This window comes from Carlito syrichta, unplaced genomic scaffold, assembly GCF_000164805.1.
Source record: "Carlito syrichta isolate Samal-C Ts95f unplaced genomic scaffold, Tarsius_syrichta-2.0.1 Scaffold308842, whole genome shotgun sequence".
NCBI classification, from domain to species: Eukaryota; Metazoa; Chordata; class Mammalia; order Primates; family Tarsiidae; genus Carlito; species Carlito syrichta.
In genome coordinates this window covers 1,008,245-1,032,243 of record NW_007252938.1, presented here as the reverse complement: position 1 = coordinate 1,032,243, position 23,999 = coordinate 1,008,245, and the positions used below count along the sequence as shown (strand labels likewise).

At 41.2% G+C, this 23,999-nt stretch overlaps 1 protein-coding gene across 1 annotated transcript in view; it reads right to left on the bottom strand.

The window, feature by feature from the left end:
- WDFY2 (WD repeat and FYVE domain containing 2) overlaps positions 1–23,999 on the bottom strand; it is a 161,069-nt gene that overhangs the window by 14,155 nt on the left and 122,915 nt on the right. The window contains exons 7-8 of the mRNA XM_008066095.2: positions 16,381–16,493; positions 5,281–5,407 (exon numbers count right to left, since the gene is read on the bottom strand). Of these exons, the coding sequence (XP_008064286.1) occupies positions 5,281–5,407; positions 16,381–16,493 (240 nt within the window). The remainder of the gene's footprint in view (positions 1–5,280; positions 5,408–16,380; positions 16,494–23,999) is intronic.

Genomic DNA, 23,999 nt, shown 5'->3' with positions numbered 1-23,999 from the left:
TAGTCTTGGAAGAGCAAATAACAGAGGCTTTGAAGACTCCAATCCAAGATTTCTGATAAAAACTTCCAGGCAGAAGTTGATTTTTCTGGGTTTACAGTTGCTGAATACTGTGTGGCTCCAGAAATGCAAAGTAAAACCAAGAAGGCCTACATGGTTAACTAATACTCTACTGCACCAATGTAAATAATTAGGCAAACCCTTCTGAGATCAGCCCTTTTTTATGATTGAGGATAATAATTGAGATTATGATGATCATAGGAGGCGGGAAGAGCTGTCATATAAACTGTGAGAGACTTGAAATGGGTAAAAAGAGATTGGTATTTTCAGTGGAACATCAGGTGTTATCTAGCACACCCTTCTGGGTTATCTGATTCTATAGGGGGCTATACCCTTCAGTATCTTTACCTAAGCTAATTTACAACTCTATAAGTCATTGAAAACTGATATTGTTGCAAACAAATCATGTTCAATTAAGATGCAATTAATCCCTACGCCCCAACCCATCCACAGGAGAAGCCAGCTTACAAGTGCATTCTCGAATTCTCCACTACTTATGGGGTGTCTACCCAAGATTTTTCTTTGGACTGGTTGTAACATCTTACTGGCTCCCTTATTAATTAATGACTAATATAAAATCTTTGACATGTATTCACGTTTAAAAAGTCAGTTGTTTTCCCCGTTATCTCTCCTGGTTATTTCACATTTTTTCAACTATGGAGTACCACCCCAACACTCAAGGGCAGGAGGGAAAATCTATTTAGTTGCACAGACTCATAACTCTGTGATTTGAACTACATTTCATTTGTTGAGGCATCTTGATACACATCAATGATCTTGTAAAACCAAAATAAGCTACATAAGAAACTGCTTTGCCACTCATATCTGGCAGCAACATTCGGCAACAAATACATAATTTATGGGATTCCAGTGCTGTTAATATTCCCACACAGGAGAGAGGAGCACAATGATGAATGCTGGATTCCAAGCTTGATAATAAAGCTGCCCAGGGACTTCTTGATTTAAGGATTCAAAGTATAACCATCATGCAGTTAAAAGCTCGGTGAGGGAACCTCACCAGGTTTATAGATTAACGGTTATAAACAATGAAAAGATACTTTCTTACGTTCCCATTTCATCTGACATCACTGTAGCAGTTATACTAGAAGGCATTTCAAAACTGGTTATTATTTTGTGGACGAGTGCTTCAGGTACTGCCCTGCAAATGCTTTCATAAGCGCACAAAAGCCCCACTTCTTACAACTACCAGGACCTGCGTCTATGAATACTACATTGGGGTGGGATGCCTTCATTTCCTTTCTCACTAGTTCTAGGGGCAATATATGCCTGTCAGGTCCAGCTATGTAATTTGAGGGAATGTGTGCAAAATGAATACAAAGCCTCTTGTTAAAAATGTATCAAGAATTACAAGATGGCAACAGAAGAACATTATACCAAGCACAGAGTGCTTCTAAGAATAGGCCCTTTATGACTGCACAGACACGCCCATGGAGTGGGTCCTGTGTCTGATGCTTGAGGGAGAGGGCAGAGAAGCCTTTATTCTCTTTAGAGAAATAGATTCTCAGACATAAACTAACATCTGTCCAAAGGTTAACGTAGGCCCTCCTCCATGCCCCAAGAGGAGGACGAGACTTAAATGCAGAACATCGTTCATTTCTTTGTAGACATTTAGTGGACATTTAGTTAGTTATTCATCTGCTACCAGAGATCTCACTCTCCTATATTTATAAGTCTTTCAAACTTCCAAGGACCAGAGCAGGTTCATGAGCAAACTACACAAATGAGGGCTCCTGGATAAGGATATCCCAAGCTAAAGGAACCCCAAAAGGATCTGCTTCCTCAAAGACCCTTGGGCATCTGCCATTCTGAACCCGAACTCAGGGACTCCTATCTGAGGACACTGGCTTGACCACCAGTGACATCCTGCCGGCTAGGGTAAAAGTTCAGATTAGACACTGCCCCAATGTCCATTTGCATCTACTGAACCCACTGTATTTTAGTTCATGCTATTCTGTTTTGGGTAATCTCCTAATCCTGAAAACTATGAGAATCTCTTCATCTCCTAACATTCCAATCAAGAAAGGCTACCCCCACTTCCCAGTGAAATTGGCAAACTGTCCAGTTTTTTCGTTGATTTGTTTTTTAAATCCATTTTCATGTTTCTAGAACAGTTCTGTAAGGGCAGGACTGTTTCTTTCTCACTTTTGTGTCCTAAGTACCTAATACCAAGTATGGCGTTTAGCTGGAGCTCAGGGAACACTTATTGAATGAATAATGAATATGTACAGTATTTCCATATGAAATGCTATGGAGAGAAACAATATCATATCCAAAAGTGTAATTTTTTTTGAAGAATAATTTTAACATTTGCCATTGACTTGGCCTTTAACCTGGGGCTGATTATTTTACATGCATTATGTCATTTATATTTTTTGATAACCATGTGAAGGTTTTTCTTTCTCATTTGATCCTTATTTTAGAGATGAGAGAGGTACAGTGCCTTGCCTGAGGCTATAGGCCGTGAGCAGACAGGCCAGCTCAAATGCAGTTTGACCCAACTTGCAGGCCTGCATGCTAATGACCACACTAGATAGCCTTTCTCTCTCTGACAAGATCCTACCCTCTATGAAAACTCTGACATCTAATACTTCGATCTATTATGTAGTTAGCCAAATAGTTTGAAATCCTAACAGTTCCCAAACACTATAGTGGGAAACACTCCTAAATCTCACAGATTCACAAGGAGAGAAAACTCTCGCATACTGATCCATGCCCTCCCTGTATAAGGGAGGAAAAGTACAAATCCCCTCAATGTATATTTATTTACCAAAAGTCTATTTCTTTACCAAAAGACTTTGAGGATGCTTACCACAAAGTCTTGCCCATGGGAAGAATAATAAGAGAGAAATCAAGGGCTGGGATTTTGGAAAGAGAAAACAAATACATAGAACATGAGTGCCAAGGGTCATGACTGTGATCAAGTCTCACACTACCTGCTGAACCCAGTCTTGGTGGAGGTTCCAACACAAAGAATAGTTCTGATCAGTACCTTAAATCAAGCTGTATTAAATTGCCACCAAGTCTTAGAAGCCTAAGAAAACACAACTAGAAAGAAAAGTTATGGTCATGAAGTTGGTCAAGAAATAATAGATATTATGTAAGAATAAAGATGAGCTAAAAAAGCCAAGTACCATGATTAGATATGACAAGGTGTGCACTGGACAGTAAATGTCCAGGCTTATGAGACTTGAAGGCATAACTGGTCCCTGACACTGGAGCCTTTTCTTGTCCATCCCTCCCACAGAGCTAGCACGGCACATAATCACACTCCATTTGCTTCAGGGAATAAATACCAAAATGCTTCAAATGCAGGTAATACGGTATCAAAGTGTACTTTCTTAGTTGTTTTCTCTTGGACTTGGGAACATTTTCACTGTCATCAATCACTTTCTTTAGTGCAAAAGCTCTCTCTGCTTGATGAGATCTTTACACACCAAATCAAGCTTGTTATGAGAATGCCCTATTTTCTGTTGTGGAAGGATGGTAAGAAGCTGCAGAACCCAGAACAGAAGACGTGTGGCACTGTCCCTTAACACAAAGGTTGGACATCTGCAAGCCAAGGAAAGGCAGTCTCTCCACCATGGGGAGACCTCTCTGTTCCCCAAGTTCCCAAGCTCACCCCACTATGTTCCATTTGAATTGGAACACTGACCTCCATTAGTCACCCTGGGGTGGGGAGGAAAATCCAGGAATTGAAGGAGAGAAAGGGGCAGCTTGGGTCCTAAGCAGAAAAGAAACAAAATATCACCCGGCATGATGGGGACCAGGTATCATCAGTGCTCACTTTAGTATTCCCAGAGTTGGTAGAGAGCTGGAGTTCAGAAGGGACTGAGTAGCTCTCTGCCAAGACTTGACTAAGGTTTGGCAACTAAGTTACCAGCTGGGTCTCTGTGGACAGGACCTCAATATTCTCTTCCAAAACAATGATATCTGATCTCTCTATTTTATAGGGTCAACTGTAAGAGTAAACTGAGTCTGTATGTTTTGAAAGCTCTTTGACACATTATTAGGTGCTATTCAAATGTAAGAATCACTGAATGCCAATCCCGTGGCCCATTTTTTGGGTGAAGGAATGGTTGCTGTAAAAGGGGTCCTATTCCTTTTCCTTTCCCACCTGGCACTCCCTGCCCCTTCATTCCTTTATCATTCTACTATGTACAGCACTCTGGTGGCTTCTCTCCCACCCTGGTGTTCAGACCCATTCTAACAGTAACACCGATTAATGCTGAGGAAGTTGACACCTTGTCTGTGATGCCAGAGCAACCCCTCTCAGGGTAAGGCCTGCTGACAAGGAGACCTCAAAAAGCTCATGTTATGTATTACTAAGCTTAAATTAAATAAAGCACCGGGCAAAGGCCTTCTTCCCTTCTGCCTGTATAAAGCCAGTTCTGCCTGATGGCTCCTGACCTCAGAGACCTGCCTGCCTACCTGTGTAAATTCTCCTAAGGGCACAAAGGTATCATACCAGTATGGACTCCAAGTAAGGTCTCTTCTTGTCTCTCTTTCTCTTTATTTCTCTTTCTTTCTCTCTCTCTCCCCACTCCCCCGACAGCCTGGAGGGCATGTCACAATGCAGATTTCCAAGTTCCAGACCAGCAACCCCAAAATATTAGAAGGTAGGGCCCAAGAATCCTTTCACAAATTCCTCAGCTATTTTTGTGCCCAACAAAATTTAAGAACGGCTCCAAGGAATCACAAGGTTTCTCTGCTCTTCCTGTCAGCCTCCTAAAACCCATTCCTCAAGGAAGAAGAGCTTGATATGAAGTACTCAATAAATATTAGGTCAAGTACAAAGTGTACTGTGTAAAACTATTATCTCTCCTCTTTTCCTCAAGCTGCCAGGAAGCTTGAAGTCACATTTGAACTTAACTATAGAAGTTTTGTAGGCCTTTACAGCTTGTATTTTTAAGCCTTTTTTCCCTTCACTCTCAAATTTTCATTCTTATTTATTTTCAGTTCTAATTTTCACCTTATTTTATGGCTTTTGTAAGCACTCTCAAATCCTCTGTGGAATAAAATGGGGCTTATATACATAAATGCACTTTCATATAGATGCAAATCCAACTGACCACTATTTGTGTTCCTGCCATGTTTCTTCCCAAGATCAGATCCTGCAGTAGATACTGGGCCAAACTCCTTTGTTCTAGCCGTCAGCTGGGAATCTATCCTCACAGTTCTTTATGAAAGCACCAGCAGCCTTACTTGTGTCCTTGGAGCTCGATGGCTGTTCCTTTTCTCCCACCGATGTCCCACATGATGACAGAGTGATCTGAACTGCCTGAGAACAGCACCCGCTGGACTGGGTCCCAACAGAGAGCAGTCACCCCACCTGAGAGGACAGACACAGCAGACATCAGCCACAAGATAAGGATGTTGCTCACCAAAGATATGTGAATGCCAAAGAGCTAGGACCTCCTGCAGTTCCTGGCATGCAATAAGCTTTTGTTGAAAGAACAAAAAAATAAGTCCCCAAAGAGAAAAAAATTGGCTCCAAGGATAAACATTCCATTCTTTAAGCACTTTCCTCCCAAATTTAATACACCATAAAATCAATTACGATAAAAACCAAAAAAAATTAGAGAGACAATTAATTGACCTTCTAAAATAGACACAATCCTAAGAAGAATGGAAAATATTGCACTGTTTGGAAATATTAACCATATTTTCTTAACCACTGCCTACCTCCCACCCTGACAATAACAGATTAGATGAAAATGGAGTTTAAAGATGCTCAGTTAAGATTTTTTATTCTTGCATATCAGATATACTTAGACCACACACTATAACATCAGAATTTAAAATTATGTTTTCTCTTTGTGGAATTTTAATTTACAGATTCCAGGCAAATCACTTATATTCTTTTTTTTTTGAGTTGGAGTCTCCCTCTGTCACCCAGACTGGAGTGCAGTGGCCGCTCCCAGTCACTGCAGCCTCGACCTGCTGGGCTCCGGCCATCCTTCCGCCTCCGCCTTCTGAGTAGCTGGAACTACAGGTGCGTGATACCACGCCCGGCTGATTTTTTGATTTATTGTAGAGATGAGGTCTCGCCAAGTTGCCCAGGCGGGTCTCGAACCTGCGGGCTCAGGCAATCCACTCACCCAGTCTCCCAAAGTGCTGGGATTACAGGCTGAGCCACCGAGCCCGGCTATCACTTATATTCTTAAGAGTCAGTTTCCTCGAGTGTAAAATGGGATGATAGTAAGACCATGGCCACGATAACTATTACTACTATGGATAATTAATCAACCTAGCCACTGTCTACTTCATAAGAGTGGGGTGAGAATTAGATTAGATCAATTACATAGGACCACTCCACCACTCTGTCAACAGTAGTGTGCAGCATAGATGTTGGTTATTAGGATAACTCTAGTGGCTATAAACTGTTATGATAGATTTCCTATGGCAGTCAATTATAAATAAAACCTTATGAACTGAGGAAAATAACAGTTTTTTTCCTAATAAGCATAAAGCCTACAAATAATTAAGAATGCCAGAAAAATTATTATATTATCGAAAAATACCGCATTATAAAAAGAACATAAAATAGCTTCTCATTTGTCGGAATCTGTCATTTTTCTTATTTGGATTATCAATTTGTTCTAATGAAGTGCTATCCTTTAAAAACTTAGAGAAGTTTCTCACATATAATTGTTTCAGAAATTTTTTTTTCTTTTTTCATAACTCTGCTTGGTTAAGATTTTTTTTAAGAGGTCAAAAGGGGGGGAACCCTCCCAAACCCCCACTATTCTGGATTATATTTTCTAGCTTCTTCCTATACCTGCACACCATTCTGCTGGTTTATATTTCTGTCCATGTAAGAATAAACATCACTTCACCTGGTACATATGGGTTTGCCCATCCTCTGTAGCTCCCAGCCCTCATCCCTAGCACCGTCAACCCCATAACAGGAACAAGAAGAGTGCAGGTGTAGACAGGTTCCAGCATGGTCTGCTGAGTGAATGAAGGAGCAGATGAATGAACATAAGAATCTTTTTTCTCTCCACTTTACCTTTCTCTCCACTTTACACAAGTGCTTGCTTAAATGCCACTTCCTTAGAGACCTCTTCCTTCACCACTCATCATTTTGCTCTGCTTTCTTTTTTAATTGATAGATTATCTGCTGTCCCAGCAGAATATAAGCTCTAGAAGGGCCAGAGCTGTGGTTTGTTTACCACAGTTGCCAGTACCTAGAATTCTGCCTGGCTTACCTACAGGAAGCACTCAACAAGCACAGGCAAATGAGCAAATGACTAAATGAAGGAGAATACGAATGAATGCCCATGGCCTTGTTCTTAGCAGATTAAATGGGTACATGACATGTCTTTCCTGGCTGACTAATGTTGCTAATGTGATGCCTTTATCTATTCTACAACTTGTACCTTTAGGTCAGGGAATACTCAACTCAGGAGAATCTCTGAGATGGTCTTGCCTGACTGGTTAAGCCACTACAACTAGGGGGCTAGATTAGAGAAAGGTGACAAATGTATGATATCTCCTATGTAATACGTAAAATGAGTAACTCAGGCTCTTTAAGGCATCATGTCAAATTTAATAATGGTGGGCACTGATAAAAAGAAAGATTAGAAAAGCTTAATAGACTCAATTAAAAAGACTTAATTGGAGGGGTTGCTCATCCTGTCAGAATCCACATGGAAACACTGAAATAGGGCTTACCATGTACCAGGTGATAGACACCTTCAGTCGCCCCCCACAAATCTACACAGACACATCTGTGAACACTGCACTATGAGGAGCAGATCCTCTAGCCTTCTTCGTTGGTGACTACAGGATGAGGATGGTTTATGGTGATGGAAATAAAAGTTTAGATATAATATAAGGCACAGGCTCTGGAGCCAGTCTCTAGGCTCAAATCCCAGTTCTACCTCCATTAGGTATACAGTGTTGGGCAAGTTATTCAAAGACCTTGTGCCTCAGAAGTCTCATCTGTAAAACAAGGATGATAAGAGTAACTGACCCATATTTTTGTGGTGATTAAATAGGTTAGTATAGATAGGTAAGTACACCCTAGCACATGGAAAGCACTCAATAAATGTCAGTATGATTACAGTGCAGGAGAGCTATATAGTGATCTATATAATCACTGTGACAGTGTCCTTTGTTGAGTCAGTATTGGGGTGAATTATGGTTGTAGAAACAAGACCAATCTCTAGCTTTGCCTGGCTGTAAGGGCTGGGAAGGAGAATTCCAGGGACAGAGAGTTGGGAAGACAAAATAGATAACCTAGGTAAAGCAAGTCAGGGTACATTCATCAGATCTTCCCAGGGCTCAGAGGAGAAAAGATGGAAGGAAAAGCTGTAAGACACCAAAAAGGATAGGATGTGGTGGGGCAGATACCTCTCGGGTCCCAGGCCAGTCCTATGGAAGTGTCTTAACAATGAGGTCTATTGAAAATTGATTTTGAACGCCACCATTTATTTCAAATCAGCTCAACAAGCATGTACTGAGCATCTTCTATGTAGTGGGCACTGTGCAAGGCTCTGTGCATGTAACTGAATAAGACTCAGCCCCTATACCACCCCGAGTGCACAATGATGATAATTACTTTTGAGAACAAGAAGAGCATGCACACTGTATTTGGTGGAGTCATTCTCTCATGGGACATGCGGCTATTCCATCTGCCTAGGGTGCCTGTCCTACGTTTTATCGCCCAAGTAACTTTTCTCCCTCTTCAAGGTGCAGCTCGGATGCCCTCTCCTCCAGGAAGTCTTCCCAACACCCTTAATCTAGGTGAGTTCTAGTCTCTGTATATGTCTCCATCGTTTCATTGACTCCACTATACTGAACTTTGTTGGATTACAGGACTGTTCCCACAGTAGACTTTGGGTTCTGTATCTTTATATCTGAGCATAGTACCTAGTGCCTGTTATATAGGAGGTGCTCAATAAATGCTTACCCACTGACCTGCTGAATTGGGAGGCAAGAGGAGCGGGAGGACAGTAATCAAGAGGCATCCTGGAGAGTCTCTGGGTGGGGGCCAGTGGGAAGGCCATGTAGGAAGACATGGAAGAGCACGAGACACAGAGGGAAGAGGTACTGACAGCAACATGTCTCTCCTGGGGGAATTTTTCCTGCATCTCTCCACAGACAGGGCTTCCTGTGAATTGCAGTCCTGTCCCCTCAGCACTTCTGGCAGCAGGGAGAGCCAATTACCTTCAGTGAGCTGCATTCCAAGCAGTGCAGACACATGCACCTCACCCCCAACCCACACTGGGGCAGAGTCAACAGTTTCAGCACTTATGGTTTCCAGTGTTTATATTTTAAATGACAAAAATCCTTTCTGCCATTTCATCTGACTTGGGTTCAGGTTAACCTATCTTTCTGCTCCCCTTCAAAGTTTCATTTTATGCTTCTGCCTTCATTTGACCTCCATAATATGACCTACAGGATAATTTTAAAATTAAAATGGTTTAATTCTTAAAAATAAAGTTTTCTAGTTATTCTTTAATGGTTATAGCACTTCTGTTTAGGCTGATGAAAAAGTTCTGGAAACAGATGGTAATGGTGGTGGCATAACACTGTGAATGTACTTAATGTCACTGACTTTTATACTTTAAATGGATAAAATGGTACATTTTATGTTATGTACTGTATATTTCATCAGAATAAAAAATTGCCAATATATTTTTGAAATAAAAGTTTTTATACTTACAAGGTCTATATTACTATATAGGTTCATGATGTAATTGTTAACGGTTGGCTAATGTCCCATCACATGTATCTTATTTCATCCATTGTTAGATTTTTCTCAACTTTTAAGTATTACAAATTTTGCTTAGATGAATATTTTTATACATACAACTTAATTCACATTTCTGATTTGTTAGAAGAGAATTCCAAGTGTGAAACTAAATTAAAGAGTAGAAATATTTTAATAAATTTAGTACATATCAGTAAAATACTTAGTGAACTCATTTTGGGGGGACTTGTACCACACAGTAAAACCAGGGTTGGAAACCGCTGGGTCTGTCTTGCCAGAGTGTGATCTGTAGCTCAGTGAGAGTGTCCTCAAGGGAAGAAGGGACAGGCTGACACGTGGCTAGAGGAGAGACTGCCTATGTCTTCAGATCATGGAGTCCCTGAATAAAATATCTCATCCTCTGGTTACTGCATTTTGCTCTGGGTTGAAGTGACAAGGTTTTTGTAAAGCTCAAGGTGCTCCGTCTATAGGCTATATCTTCCTGAAATCTACAAATGTTTATCTGCTGTGTCCCTGCCACCACTCTAGGGACATGTCCACACATGTTCAGTTCAAATGCCATTATACTTGCCCCCAGATCTGCTCTCTCTGCAGTTTTCCAGGTTTCGGGAAATGGCATCTCCAGTCACCACATGCTCCAGACAGAAGCCTGGAAGTCACTGCTAGTCAGTCACCCAAGTACGGCTGAGGTTGACCCTGATCTCCAAACAGATCTGGAATGCCCCTCCCCTTGTCTCCACAAACACTGTTGCCTGAAGTCCAAGCAAGTGTTGCCTTTCACCTTTTGTAGGGATGCCGGCAATGGCCTCTTAAACGGTTGCCCCACATCCATTCCTGTCACACTCAGTCTCCCACCAACTGCTGCCACAGTAACTTGTTTAAAATGCAAACAGAACAAGGCCTGGAGTTCCTAACACTGCTTGTAAGGGCATTTGCCTTTGTGCAGTCGCTCATGCTTTCCCACTCTGGGCTTCAAAGCTGCTGTCCCCAGAGCCTGGAATGTTCCCACCACTTGGGCAACCCCTCTTTTTCCTGAAGGTGCTATTTAAATGCCACGTCCTGGGGAAGCCTCTCTTTAATTCTCTGCAAGAGGACTGGCTCTCTTGTTATTGGTCTCCAAAGTAACTTCCGCATGCCTCAGGGCTTCACAGCACCTGCTACCCTCACAGGTCTGATGAATTACCTGTGATTACTGGTCTAATGCATGTACTCATGCTGGACTGGAAGGTGCTTGGGGTATTCACCTACCTATTCCAGCACCATCATACGGAGAGAACGCTGATGACTGTCAAGGACAATCAGCACCTACTGACTTGCATTTTATATAAACTGAGTCTGTGTGAAAGTCTCCACTATAAGCAAAAACTAAAGTTCTCAAAAATATGAATTAGCATTTTTGCAATGAACTGTGCCTTTTATAGGTTTATTTTTGTTATAGTTACTCTGTTCCTTTCAGTAATTTTCTTAACAGCTAGTGAACAAACCTGTATTTAATTTTTTACTAATTAGCGCGCTTTGGCAGATTTAAGTTCAAGTCCTCCTGTCTCAAATATGTTCATGCTAATCAAAAAAATTCTTAGAAATAAAAGGAAAGGCCAGATGCAGTGGCTCCTGCTTGTAATCCCAGCACTTTGGGGGGACAAAGTGAGAGAATCACTTGAGTCCAGGAATTCAAGACCAATCTAGACAACATAGCAAGACCTCATCTCTACAAAAATTAGGCTGTATGGTGATGTGTGGCTGTAGTCCTGGTTACTTGAGAGGCTGACACAGGAGCATCACTTGAGCCAGGAGTCTCAGGCTGCAGTGAACTGCTATCGTGTCACTGCACTCCAGCCTGGGCAAGAGAGTAAGACTCTGACTCAAATCGAGTCAGGTAGATATAGAGAGAGAGAAAGAAAAAGATTTTATTGACATTATTAATCTCCAATAGTAAAATGTGATTTCCCTCTTTTATTCAAATTGTTTTTTTCTTTTTGGTAGAAATACATTCTAATTTCTACAGAAATAGCAAAGAACTATGATACTGGCATTTAACTCTAGAAAGAAAACCAGCAGAGGGAGCTTAAGAACATAGAACTAGTTTCCTAAATCCCTAAGGGTTAGAAAGAGTTATGTTTTGGCCTCTAGGCATGCCTATGAGACCAATTCCCTCATCAGCCCACATTTTTGTAGGACCTTTCGTACCACAGGTGAGCAACAGGAGAAAGGCCCCAAAGTTGGGCACATACCGGAGACATGCCTGTTCTGAGTTTAGATCTGGAGTGCTGAGCCCTCAAGGCGTCACTCTTTAACAGATCTAGATTTCCCATAATGTTTTGTTTGTACCTTACAAACAGCCCTTTCCCAGAATTGAGACTGACTGAGTTTGGGACCTCCCAGGGCCCAGCATGAACCTGCCACACTGGAAAAACTCAACAGTGTCGGAACTACCAAGGACTCACTTGGACATCCTCACTACAGCTTAAAATGAAACAGGTGTGTTGTAGCCAGATGAGTGACAGCAGACACTACTCTCCAGGAATACAACAAGTTAACATCTTACCTGCTATCTTTTCCTTCCTCTTGGTCAATGACCTTCCTGGGCCATGCCCTATTTTCCTCAAATATATTGCTTGATTAAAATGAAAGGAAAATGCTTTAAACTCTTTGAGAAAGGCAAGACACAATGCTGAGATAATGTTTTATATTAGAACAAGCCTGCAGGCTGGGCACAGTGGCTCACGCCTGTAATCCCAGCACTTTGGGAGGCTGTGGCAGGAGAACTGCTTGAGCCCAGTTCAAGATTAGCCTGGGGAACATAGCAAGACCTTGTCTCTACAAAAAAATAAAAAAACTCACCAGGTGTGGTGGCACCTGTAGTCCCAGCTACTCAGGAAGCTGAGGTGGGAGGCTCACCTGAACCTAGGAGGTCAAGGCAGCAGTGAGTCGTGATCATGCCACTGCACTTCAGCCAGGGTGACAGAGTGAGACCCCGACTTAACCGCTCTCCTGACCTGGAGGTAACAAAACAAAACTCAAAGGCCTCCTGTGAGCCACCCATGGAGAACGTCTGATGACTGAAGCCATCTGGAAACTCGCTGCCCCATCTCCTGCCTGCTGAGCGCACCTCTGGAATTCTGCCTTGAGTCTATCCACTCACTTTCCTATTGCCACTGTCCCGTTTCAAGGGATGCTTCCCTACTAGCTTTCCAATTATACTCTCTACTGCCAGAACAATCTTTTAAAGCCTGACCAGGTTAACTTCTTTGCTTCCAACTCTTTCACAATTTCCCACAGACATCAGGATAATGCCTGGGATGAGCCTGGGTGATCTGCAGACTTGCTTTCATCTGGCTGCCCCTTCACCCCACCTCTCATCTCCATCCCTTATTCCCAGTGTTCCCACCAAAAGAGTGACCAGTGGTTCCCAGGAGAGCCATGCCCTTGCACATCTCCATGCCTGGAGTCATGCTGGGTTTCTCTGCCTGGACTGTTCTTCTCGCTTGTTTTCCATGAACTTGACACTTACTTATCTCCAAAGGTCTCAGGTCGAGCAACATCTCCCCCGAGTGGGACCTCCCTGATCACCACCCTGACTGTCCCCGAGTCAGCTGCCCATTCTGTGTTCTTCGACATGCTCCCGCTCCACCCTGCCCCTGTCACCAGGCGGTATAATTACAGGTTAACTCTTGTCTTTCTCACTGGGTTGTGAGGAATTTAAGGACAAGGACTGTGCCTTTTGTTTCTGTGACTGGGAGTAGTGGCTGAGATCAACAAGGGAGAGCGCAGGGCTCAGAAAGGATCCAGGTCAGAACTAGGGGACACCACAGACCACAATGGAGTCCAGAAAGAACCATCAGAGACACAGGACTACTGGGAGGGACCGTGTCACAGAAGTCACAGGAAGGCAGGTACAGCAAGAAGGAATGGCTGCGATGTAAAATGCTGCTGAAAGGTTAAGTATGACAAGTTTTAAAACGTGCCCCAGTAGGCCACTGGTCACCCGAGGAGAGCAGTTTAAGTGGCGTAATAAAGACAAACCAGACTGGAGGAAGTGGAAAGCAAACGGGAAGTGAAGACTTTGAAGCCGCTGGGAAATTATATTCTTCTAAGAAACACTGTTGTTTGCTACCACTTGGATGAAACTTGAGGATATTTTGCTGAGTGAAATAAGCCAGTCACAAAATACAAAATACTGTGATTCCACTCCTATGAGTCACCTAGAGTAGTTAAATTCATAGGCACAGAAAGTAGAATGATCATTGCCAGGGACTGGGGAGGGGGCATGGATGGGAGTTACTAAGAGGACACAGTTTTGGTTTCACAAGATAAAAAAATGTTCTGTGATGGATGGTGATGATGATTGCCCAACAATGTGAATGTACTTTAGGCAGCTGAACAGCACATTTCAAAGTGGTTTAAATGGTAAATTTTTTGTTATGCATATTTTACCACAACTTAAAAAAAAATGAAGCATGGCCATTAAGAGAATGGTAATTGCTACAACAGGACACAGGATTGAGAGGGTGTTGATTTGTTTTTCTAACGGAGAGGAAAGAAACTTAAGCATGTTGACTAGTTAAGAAGAGTGAGTTAGTCAAGAGGGAGTCCAGGGGAATCAGTTTTGATGTGGAGACCCTGAGAAGAATGAGCCTGGAGCAAAGGAAGGAGGGCCCCTGCTGAGAAGAGGGAAGGGAAAGGAAGGGCCTATATGTCAGGGTGGAGGGCAGAAAGAGTGGGCAAGAAAGAGTGGGCTTTTTTTCTTTTAAAAAGCCTCTGAAAGGCTTTTCAAGGAGGAGGGAGGGAATGAGATGGGAAAGGAGCTGGGGAGGGAGGTAAAAGTCTGCAAAAGCTGTTTATGGGCCCGGGAGGAGTGTCCTGAGGACACTTAGAGGGATTATGAGGCAGCTTCATAAGTCTGAATGGGAAACCATGACCTTGCAATGGTGATAAGGTCTAAGCCTCAGACAATGTGACCCACTGTAGGCCCAGCTGGCTACTCAAGGAGAAAAGGTGGACAGTTAGTCTGAATCAGACAGGCTTGCCAAGCAGGCAGAACATTCGCATTCACGGAGAATGCTGGGACACGTGGCAGAAGTGATGCACACTGGGAAGGTGCTATGGGACTGAGGTGCTGGAAAAATGGAGGGATCATGGACTGGAATCCTCCACCAAAGGGAAGGACAAATATAGTGAAGTAAGGGTGGAGGGAACTAGAAAATGAGCAAACTAAATTCAGCAGTGAAACACAAGTTTCATATTTTTGAGGTGGGCACGGATTGAAAAACTACCTATGGGGTACCATAGTCAAAATGGGGGTAACTGGTTCAACAGAGTCCTAAATCTCACCATCACCCAATATGCCCATGTAACAAACCCGCATATGTATCCCCTGAAATAAATTTTTTTTTTTTAAATTAAGAAAAGATTTCTGAAGTGGGATGGAAAATCTGGGCCCGGGCTTGGCCAGGGGTAGGTGGCTAGAAAAAGGAGTTCAATCACAGACTGGGGTCTCATCCACAGGGATGCTTCTATGAGTTCTTCCTCCCAAAGACATGAGTAATTAGGATGGTCTTTGATGATTCTTCTCCCTTGTATTCAATTTTTTCTACTGTATGTTTCTCATTCCAGCATTCCATTTTTCCCCTTCAGGAAATGCTTTATGATCTAGGTATTTTCCAATTTTACATCCTCTGCTATTTTTCTTACACGGCATCCACATTCAGTATTATCCCAGTCAACACTAAATTATGGGTTGGTGGTCTGCAGAAAACACAAAAGCCCATCCAGAACCGGCAGTGACTCATTTTCCAGGGTCAACATTTTCTAAAATCAACACATGTTAAAAATACTAGCAAAAAATTAGCCATCATTTATTCAAGTCTTTCAAAAGTGAAGTGTAAATATTTTCTATTACCTTGCTTAAATGACCCTGAGTAGGCCAGTAACATAAAGGGGATCTTGGGTTTTAAACCGAAAAGGACCCAAAATGAAGTAAGGTTGAAGAGAAACTGCCCCCACCCTTTTCTAAGATGGAGTCTTGTTATGTTGCCCAGGATGGTCTCAAACTCCTGGACTCAAGGGATGTTCCTGCCTCAGCCTCCCAAGCAGCTGGGATTAAAAGGGCATGCTGTGCCTGATGAACTTGTCCCTTTTGATACGGCCAAGCTACCCATGATGAATATATTTTTTTCATTTGTTTTTGAAGTAAGTCTCTTTCTTGCACCATATTCTCACTCCAAGACTGAGGCAGCTGTCCTTTTGGCCTTCTGGAGTTTGAGCAGTTATCACATAGTCTTAAAAAATGTCCCATTCATGTATGCCAACACAAGTTTTCTCTAGTGCAATATGATAAAGAACCAAATCACCAATATTTTTAAAGGAGATTTAGTTCCTCTTCTGTTTGGATTATGCAGGAAAATTTTTGACAATATATCTTACTAAACCGTTCTGAAATCAGTAAAGCACATCATGTCTTTATCTTTGCACAACCATGAATTGTACTCGGTCACTTTTAAAACATATCATCTGAACATCAGGATGTGCTGCGGGTAATATCTTGCTGTGAGATCAGCATGTGATGATTTTGCTTTTGATCCTACCTGTGTGTCCTCTGAATGTTGTGACCAGGGTACAGTTTTCTTGTTCCAGTTTGAGGATTGTTACTTGGCCTGAGTGGTCACCAATGAACACATGCCGGGTTTCAACATCGAATCTATCATGTAAGCATTAAGGATTATTTCTCAAAATTGAAGGGGGGTGGTTTACAATTTTTTTTTTTAAGGCTATAACTGTAATAAGAAACACGCAAATCCCATCTGAGGAAAACTTGAAGACAGTGCTGAAAGACACAAAAGTGGACTTAAACCAGATGAAGGACATATTGTATTACAGGACAGGAAGACTTAAGACTTAAAGATGTCAATTCTCACTACATTAATTTATAGATTTAATATACTCCCAGTAAAAAAAAAAAAAAAAAATCAACCCATGCTGTCTTCTAGAGCTGGATTATGTTCATTCTAAAGGTTATATGGAAAAATAAGTATGCAAAAAGAGCCAAGAATACTCTGGAAATAAGAATAATATAGTATGTGATAGGCAAAGTTAGTTCTACCAGATATTTAAACATGTTATACAATTATCATGGTACTGTGGGAAGGGAATAGGCAGTGGTGGGAAATTGCCAGGGGAAGGAGGAGGGATACACCTCATCAATAAGGGTACCTGCTCTCAAACCAGGTGAAGTGGGTACCAAAGTAAGGCCCAAATTTACCTACACAACGACCACTTGTATACTTAACCCTGAATTGTACCCACAACTTTAAAATTTAAAAAATGCTATAAAGTTTCTTTAATTAAAAGTGTAGTACTGGTACAAGAAAAGAAATACTAGAAGGGTTAAGATATAACAAAAATGGCTGCCCACGGAGGAGGGAGAAACAATGCAAAGTCTAGAAATAGATCCAAAAGCACAAGAAAAATTTAGTATATGTCTGATAAAGGAAGATTTTTCCAATAAGCAAGAAAAAGATTAATTTTTAAAACAGGATGTTGGCACAAACTGGATAGCTACTTGGAAAAAAAAAGGAGTGGAATCTCACGTTGTATACTAAGATAAATTACAAATGGTTCTAAATGTAGAAAATGAAAACATAAGTTCTAAATAGGAAAGCTTCTTGGTAACCTTGGAGTGGAAAAACTATGACTCAAAAACAAGTATTATAAACAAAGACAAAGTGGCAAAAGAAATTTGCAAATTACATCACAAGAGTCCAAATTCCTAATATAAAAAGAACAATAAAAAAGAAAAAGATCTCAAACTTAATAGAAAAATGGGCGAAATCTGAAAGGACAGTTCAAGAAGAAATGAAAATGGTGGCCGGGTGTGGTAGCTCATGCTTGTAATCCCAACACTTTGAGGGCCAGGAGTTCAAGGCTAGCCTGGGCAACATGCTGAGACCTTGTCTCTACAATAAATCAAAAAATTATCTGGGCATGGTAGCATATGCCTGTATTCTCAGATACTTGGAAGACTGAGGTGGAAGGATCGCCTGAGACCAGCAGGTCAAGGCTGTGGTGGCCATGAGCAACACTACACTCCAGCCTGAGCAACAGAGAAAGACTTCAACTCAAAAAAAAAGAAAGAAAGAAAAAAAGAAAACAGTCATTCAAAAAACGAGTTAACATAACAGGTCTGACTGTGATCCTTTGAAAGGCTGCTTGCAAAGTTGGCATAGTGTCTGGGAACTTGGATTTTGGGAGGGTTCCCACAATTAACTGATAAGAGTGGCTCACTGTGCCTTAACTATACAAACAATATAGATGCTAAATACCTGTTTTCCTTCTGGGAGTCTGGAATTTTGGCACACGCCAGGTTATTGGTTGCCTACATGACCAGCCTTTAGTAAAAACCCAGGCAAGGAGCCTCTAATGAGCTTCTCTGGTCGACAACACCTAACAACCCAGAGATACACTGGCAAAAATACAAAATAACACATGCCCAAGGCTATTACTCCATGTTATTTTTAATAGCTAAAGTTTGAAAATAACGCAAAAGTCCACCAATAGGGGACTTACTGAATTAACTATGCTACAACCAACAGGAGAATCCTATGCAGCTAAGGGGGTGTGAGGGGGAAGATATCCCACACACAGACACAGGGTAATTTCCAGGATATAGTATTAAGTGAGAAAGGGAAAAAAGCTAAGGCGTATGAGAGTTTATAAGCTATGCTACCTTTGTGTAAGAAAGGGAGAGAAAGAGAAATATAAAAGTGTATATGAGTGCACATATTCCTATTTAGAAAAGGAAGCACTGGGGACAGGTGCAGTGGCTCATACCTGTAATCCCAGCACTTTGGGAGGCCAAGGCAGGAAGACTCCTTGAGCCCAGGAGTTTGAGACCAGCCTAGGCAACATAGTAAGACCTCATCTCTACAAAACATAAAAAAGAAAATTAGCCAGGCATAGTGGCAAACACCTGTAGTCCCAGCTACTTACGTGGAAGCCTGAGGTGGAAGAATCTCCTGAGCTCAGGAGGTCAAGGCTGCGGTGAGCCATGATCGTGGCACTGTACTCCAGCCCAGGTGACAGAGACCATGAATCAAAAACAAAAGAGGAAAAGAATGCACAGAAAGGGTTAAGTTCTAACAAAAACTGCTGTCCACAAAGCAAGGGGTCAGTGACAGCAATGAGACCTCTCTAGAGGCTGAGGCATAAGGATCGCCTGAGTCCAGGATGTGGAGGCTGCAGTGAGCCATGATCATGCCACTGTACTGCAGCTTGGGTGACAGAGTGAGATCCCAATTCAAAAAAAGAAAAGAAATACTAGAAGGGTTAAGATATAACAAAAATGGCTGCCCACGGAGGAGGGAGAAACAAAATGCGAGGACAGTCGCACGAGTCAGACATCTCTTGTTCCTGTTTTGGACTCTTGTGATAATTGTACATGTCAGAAAAATATATAAAATTAAAAGAAAAAAATCCCCCAAGCTGAAAACAAATGAATGAACCTCATTATCAAGTTGGTGACATAACCACATAGTTAGCATTATTTCAAGTGACTTTAAAATAACACATTCAATGCACATCCATGGTAGAACATACTCTAAGGACAAAGAGAGCTGCAAAGAAATATAAAATCTCACTCAATAGTCTTACTGTTATTATTACATAGCTCTTAATATTTTGAAACCGATTAAGTATTACAGGGTAAAGCAAATAAGGAATCATGTCAATATTTTAGGAACTGTGGTTTTCAGCTCAAGGTAAAAGAACCAGATACAAAAACAAAAAAGTAAAAACCCAGTAATGTTAAATTTGAATTAGAAAAATTAGATGAACTTTGTTCATATAATTTGTTTTCTTTTAAAAAAATACACACACATTTAAATACCTTTCCCAGTTAACTCTGAATATTATTCCTCACTAAAAGAATGGCTGATACCAGGACTGAGACATCAAAAGTTCAAGATGAACTGAAGATGTTGTACCAGGGCTAGTGGGCTTATCTCATAGAGACACAGAGGTAAGGGATGAACAGGCAGAACACAGAGGTTATCAAGGCAGTGAAACTCTTCAATATGATGCTACAGTGGTGAGTACACTATACATTATACAAGCAAATGACACCATGAAGAAGCAAGGAGAGTGGATTCGGTAGCTTCAAGTATTAGAAAAAAAAGGTGAGCACTGCCCTAGGAAAAAAAAAATGGGGCACTGCTCTAGACAAGCATGATGTAAAAGGTATGACACCACTGGCAGCCACCTTCTCGAGATCCAATTTCAAACAAGTTCACTGCAGGAAGTAATTTTCAAACAGTTAGGGAAATCTGAAAATAGATTGAATATTCAACAATATCAAGGAGTGATTATTAAATTTTAGGTGTAATAATAGCTTTGTGATTATTGAAAAAATGATCCAGATATTTTCAATGAAGTGTGTAAGGGTGAAATGACAATAAGGTCTGAAAATTGCTTTAAAATACTCCAGCAGAAAGAGAGAGAATGCAAAAAGAGATGAAAGAATCAACAGTGGATGTGAGTGTTGATGAGTATGTGAATGTCCATTGTACTATTTTTCCCAATTTGGAATGTGTTTTGAAAATTTTCACAATAAACCATTAACAAAAAGTACAGAAGAACATGGCATAACAAAAAGTGTTACTCTTTTAACAGTTATCAGACATATGTTAAGATAACATTAAAATATGTAAGAAAAAAGATCACCTTAAATGATTTGTGTTCTTGAATTATAAGAACACATGTAAAAAAAGACCCAATTTGATACCCAATAGTCTTTAAAATCATAAGTAAATAACAGTATTCTCTTTAAAAATATGAATTCAGCAAGTTATTTAGAATAGGGTTGAAATAAAATTATATTACAACCTCAAGCCAGAATGACTGGCATTAAGAGTATGATGGGAAGAAACAGATAATCGTAATAGCTTTTCAGAACTTTTTAACCTGCATGGGAAATAAATCTAAATTACGTTAGGTGGGAAAATATTCCACTATATAGGGTGACATTTTAGAAATACTTCCAACATGAATAAAGTCCTAAAATGAAAAGTACTTCAGTTGTTTTTGTGAAAACAGGAAACATATGATCAAAGCACCAACAAGTAAGACACTAACAGGTGAGGCTGGAGATAGTCCTCACAAATTTAAAGACTGGAAAGTGAAATGAGGAAGGAAAACATTTCTAGTTCCCACCATCTACCTGCTAAAGACCTTTGGGAAATATCTCCGTTTTGCTGTATCTAGTTGTGCAGAGGACTTGCTGAAAAATCCTTATACCCAAGATCTAATCCTGTTCTTCCAGGTAACAACAGTTGTGTGACCTTGAGCAAGTGACTAACCTTTCTTTAGCTTCCCTGGGCCTTGGTTTCTACACTGTGAAAACTGAAAATTAGGTCTTTTGTTTTTGCTTCCCATGATCATTTTGACAGTGAACAAAGTAATGTGTGGAAGCACTCTGTAAACTATCAGGGTCTGCAAATCTAAGATATTTTCTTCTTTTTTGTTTCTTTTCTTTATTATTGTTGTTGTTTTTGTTAGTATCACAACATCTGAAGCTTCATATCCTTAACCAAAACAACCAAAAAATTTGAAGTTATTCATAAATTGATAGTTCAATTTGTGAACCAGTCAGTATCTTTGGGTTCCTTTATTTTTCTATTTGAATTTTGATTATTTTCATTGCATATTTACTTCTCCACCAAGAGGCCTAAAAGTGGGGGGGCGGGCGGGAAGGATGGACTCAATCTGTTACTTGTTGGCTTGGCTGAGTGACTGAGGTGGAGATGAGTTCCTCTGTGCAGGGCTCCTATCTATATACCATTTGCTGTTTACTATGAAGATGAATGGGGTAATGATATTATTTACAGCATTTTACGTGGTTTCCTCAGATCTTCCTCCTCCCTGTAAGTGTGGAGGGTGGCAGACACAGGGGAAAGGTTCCCACGAGGAAATGTGTTTAAAAGTTAAATTTAAATGTGAACCCTAATACTGTATGTCTTGCCTGGTAACAATCTGTCCACCGGCCAGCTCCCAGAAAAAATCTCCAGCCCTAGAGAAGTCACATGGTTCTTGGCTGAGACCCTCTGGCAAAAGCACAGTGCTGTCATGCCATCAGTGTTTAGCAATGGAAAAATACTCAGGAGCAAGGGTTGGCACTGTGGCTCCAAACTGGAGCTAGCAAAGCAGAGCAGGTAGGGGTCAGAGAATCTTCTGGAAGGCCCCTCTGTAGTACGCAGCTCCCTTCTACCTTAACGTGAGGTTGGCTGGATGGAACTAAAGCCCGGAAGCTTAACACACACAGACTTCTGATACCCAGCCACAGGACTTTCTGCCTGGTAAACCACACAGTGTGGCCAAAGTAAAGCCACAAAATGAGGATGGCTTTCAGAGATGCCTGAAATAACCTTACATCAGAAACTAACACTGTCAGGGCAAGTTTAACTCTGTGCATTTGTTTTTTGTTCTTCATTTTCAGATAGGTTAACAAGTTAGTTTCTTGAGGGTAAAATCTGTCATTTCCCCCCCCATACTCCTTGGCTTGGCTAGTTACACAGAAGTCAGCATAAGAACAAATTATACTGATGTCATTAGTCCTGTCTCACAGAAGCACTGCAGTATAATGAAAAACTAACAAAAAAAGGAGTCCAAGGCAGAAGACCTGTGTTCTGGCAGGGATTTTCCCAACTAGCTGGGTGGCCTCCGGTAAGACACAGAACCCTTTCTGGTCTTCAGCCGGCTCACCTTAAGATGAGGGTGCTATAGACTGAATTTTTTTTTTTTTTTTTGAGTCAGGGTTTCTCCTGGCTGGAGTGCTGTGGTATAATCGACTCATAGTAGCTTCAACCTCCTTGGCTCAGGTAATCCTCCCGCCTCAACCTCCTGAGTAGCTGGGACTACAGGTGCATACACCACCAGGTCTGGCTAATTTTTTAAATTTTTTGTAGAGATGGGGTCTTGCTTTGTTGCCCAGGCTGCTCTTGAATTCCTGGCTGAAGCAATGCCCCCACCTTGGTCTCCCAAAGTGCTGGAATTACAGGCATGAGCCACTGTGCTCAGTCTAAACTAAATTAAAATAACAAAAAAATGAGTTGACAAATAAAAAGTATATATATTCAAGGTGTATGACATGATAATTTGATATACATATATACTGCATGATTACCAAGATCAAATTAAGACCTCCATACCACCCATAATTAGTGTGTGTGCAGAGAGACTGGATGATTTTGTCCAACCCAAATTCTTATGTAGTAACCTAATCCCTAGTGAGATGGTATCAGGAGATGGGCCCTTTGGGAGATGACTAGGTCATGAGGGCAGAACCTCTCATTAGTGTCCTTATAAAAGAAGCCCCAGAGAGCACTACTGCCCCTCCCACCACGCGAGGACACAGTAAGAAAATGGTTGTCTATGAAGTAGAAAGTAAGACTTCACCAGACATGGAATCTGCTGGCCCCTTGATTTTAGAATTCCCAGTCACTAGAATTGTGAGAAATAAATTCCTGTTGTTTGTAAGACACCTAGATTATGGTTACTTGTTATAACAGCCCAAATGGACTAAGACAGAAGGGTTGTACTGTGTGATCTCTAAGTGCTCTTCCAACACTAATACTGTAAGAAGTCATTAATGTGTTGGCAAGAGAGTTCATGTATTTCAATTCAAGCACTATGCTCATCTGAACTGGCTTTTAGAAAGTAAAGCTTGGGGTTTCTTTTATTAACAGGAAGAACTACCCTCTCAAAGTTGAGCTGCTTTTACTTTCTATTTCTTAGCATCCTTGCCTCTGGTCTTCTAAGGTAACTTGCCACTTTTACAACCTTCCACAATGGTCATTCTGTTTCTTCATGCTGTGGTTCAGGAACAAAAGGAAGAGTGATATTAGCCCATAAACACACAAAATTATACTGACTGTCACACAGATGCAAAGAAACAGCAACATACATTGTCAGATTGCTGAGAATCACTGAATAGGTATTTTATAAATAAAGAGATGACATTAGAAAGCTCGCCTTACTGTTTCTTCCTACTTTTGCTGACAAGTGATCTGTCTCCACCTACTTCCTCATTTGTCAGAAGGTAGGGAGACTATGCTTTTTAAACTGAGAATCCCAAGGTCCTTGACTCCCTACAATGGTAGCATCCTCCACTAGCCAACACTGGTCTTGCTGGAGCCCAGTCAGTCAGATGTGAGGG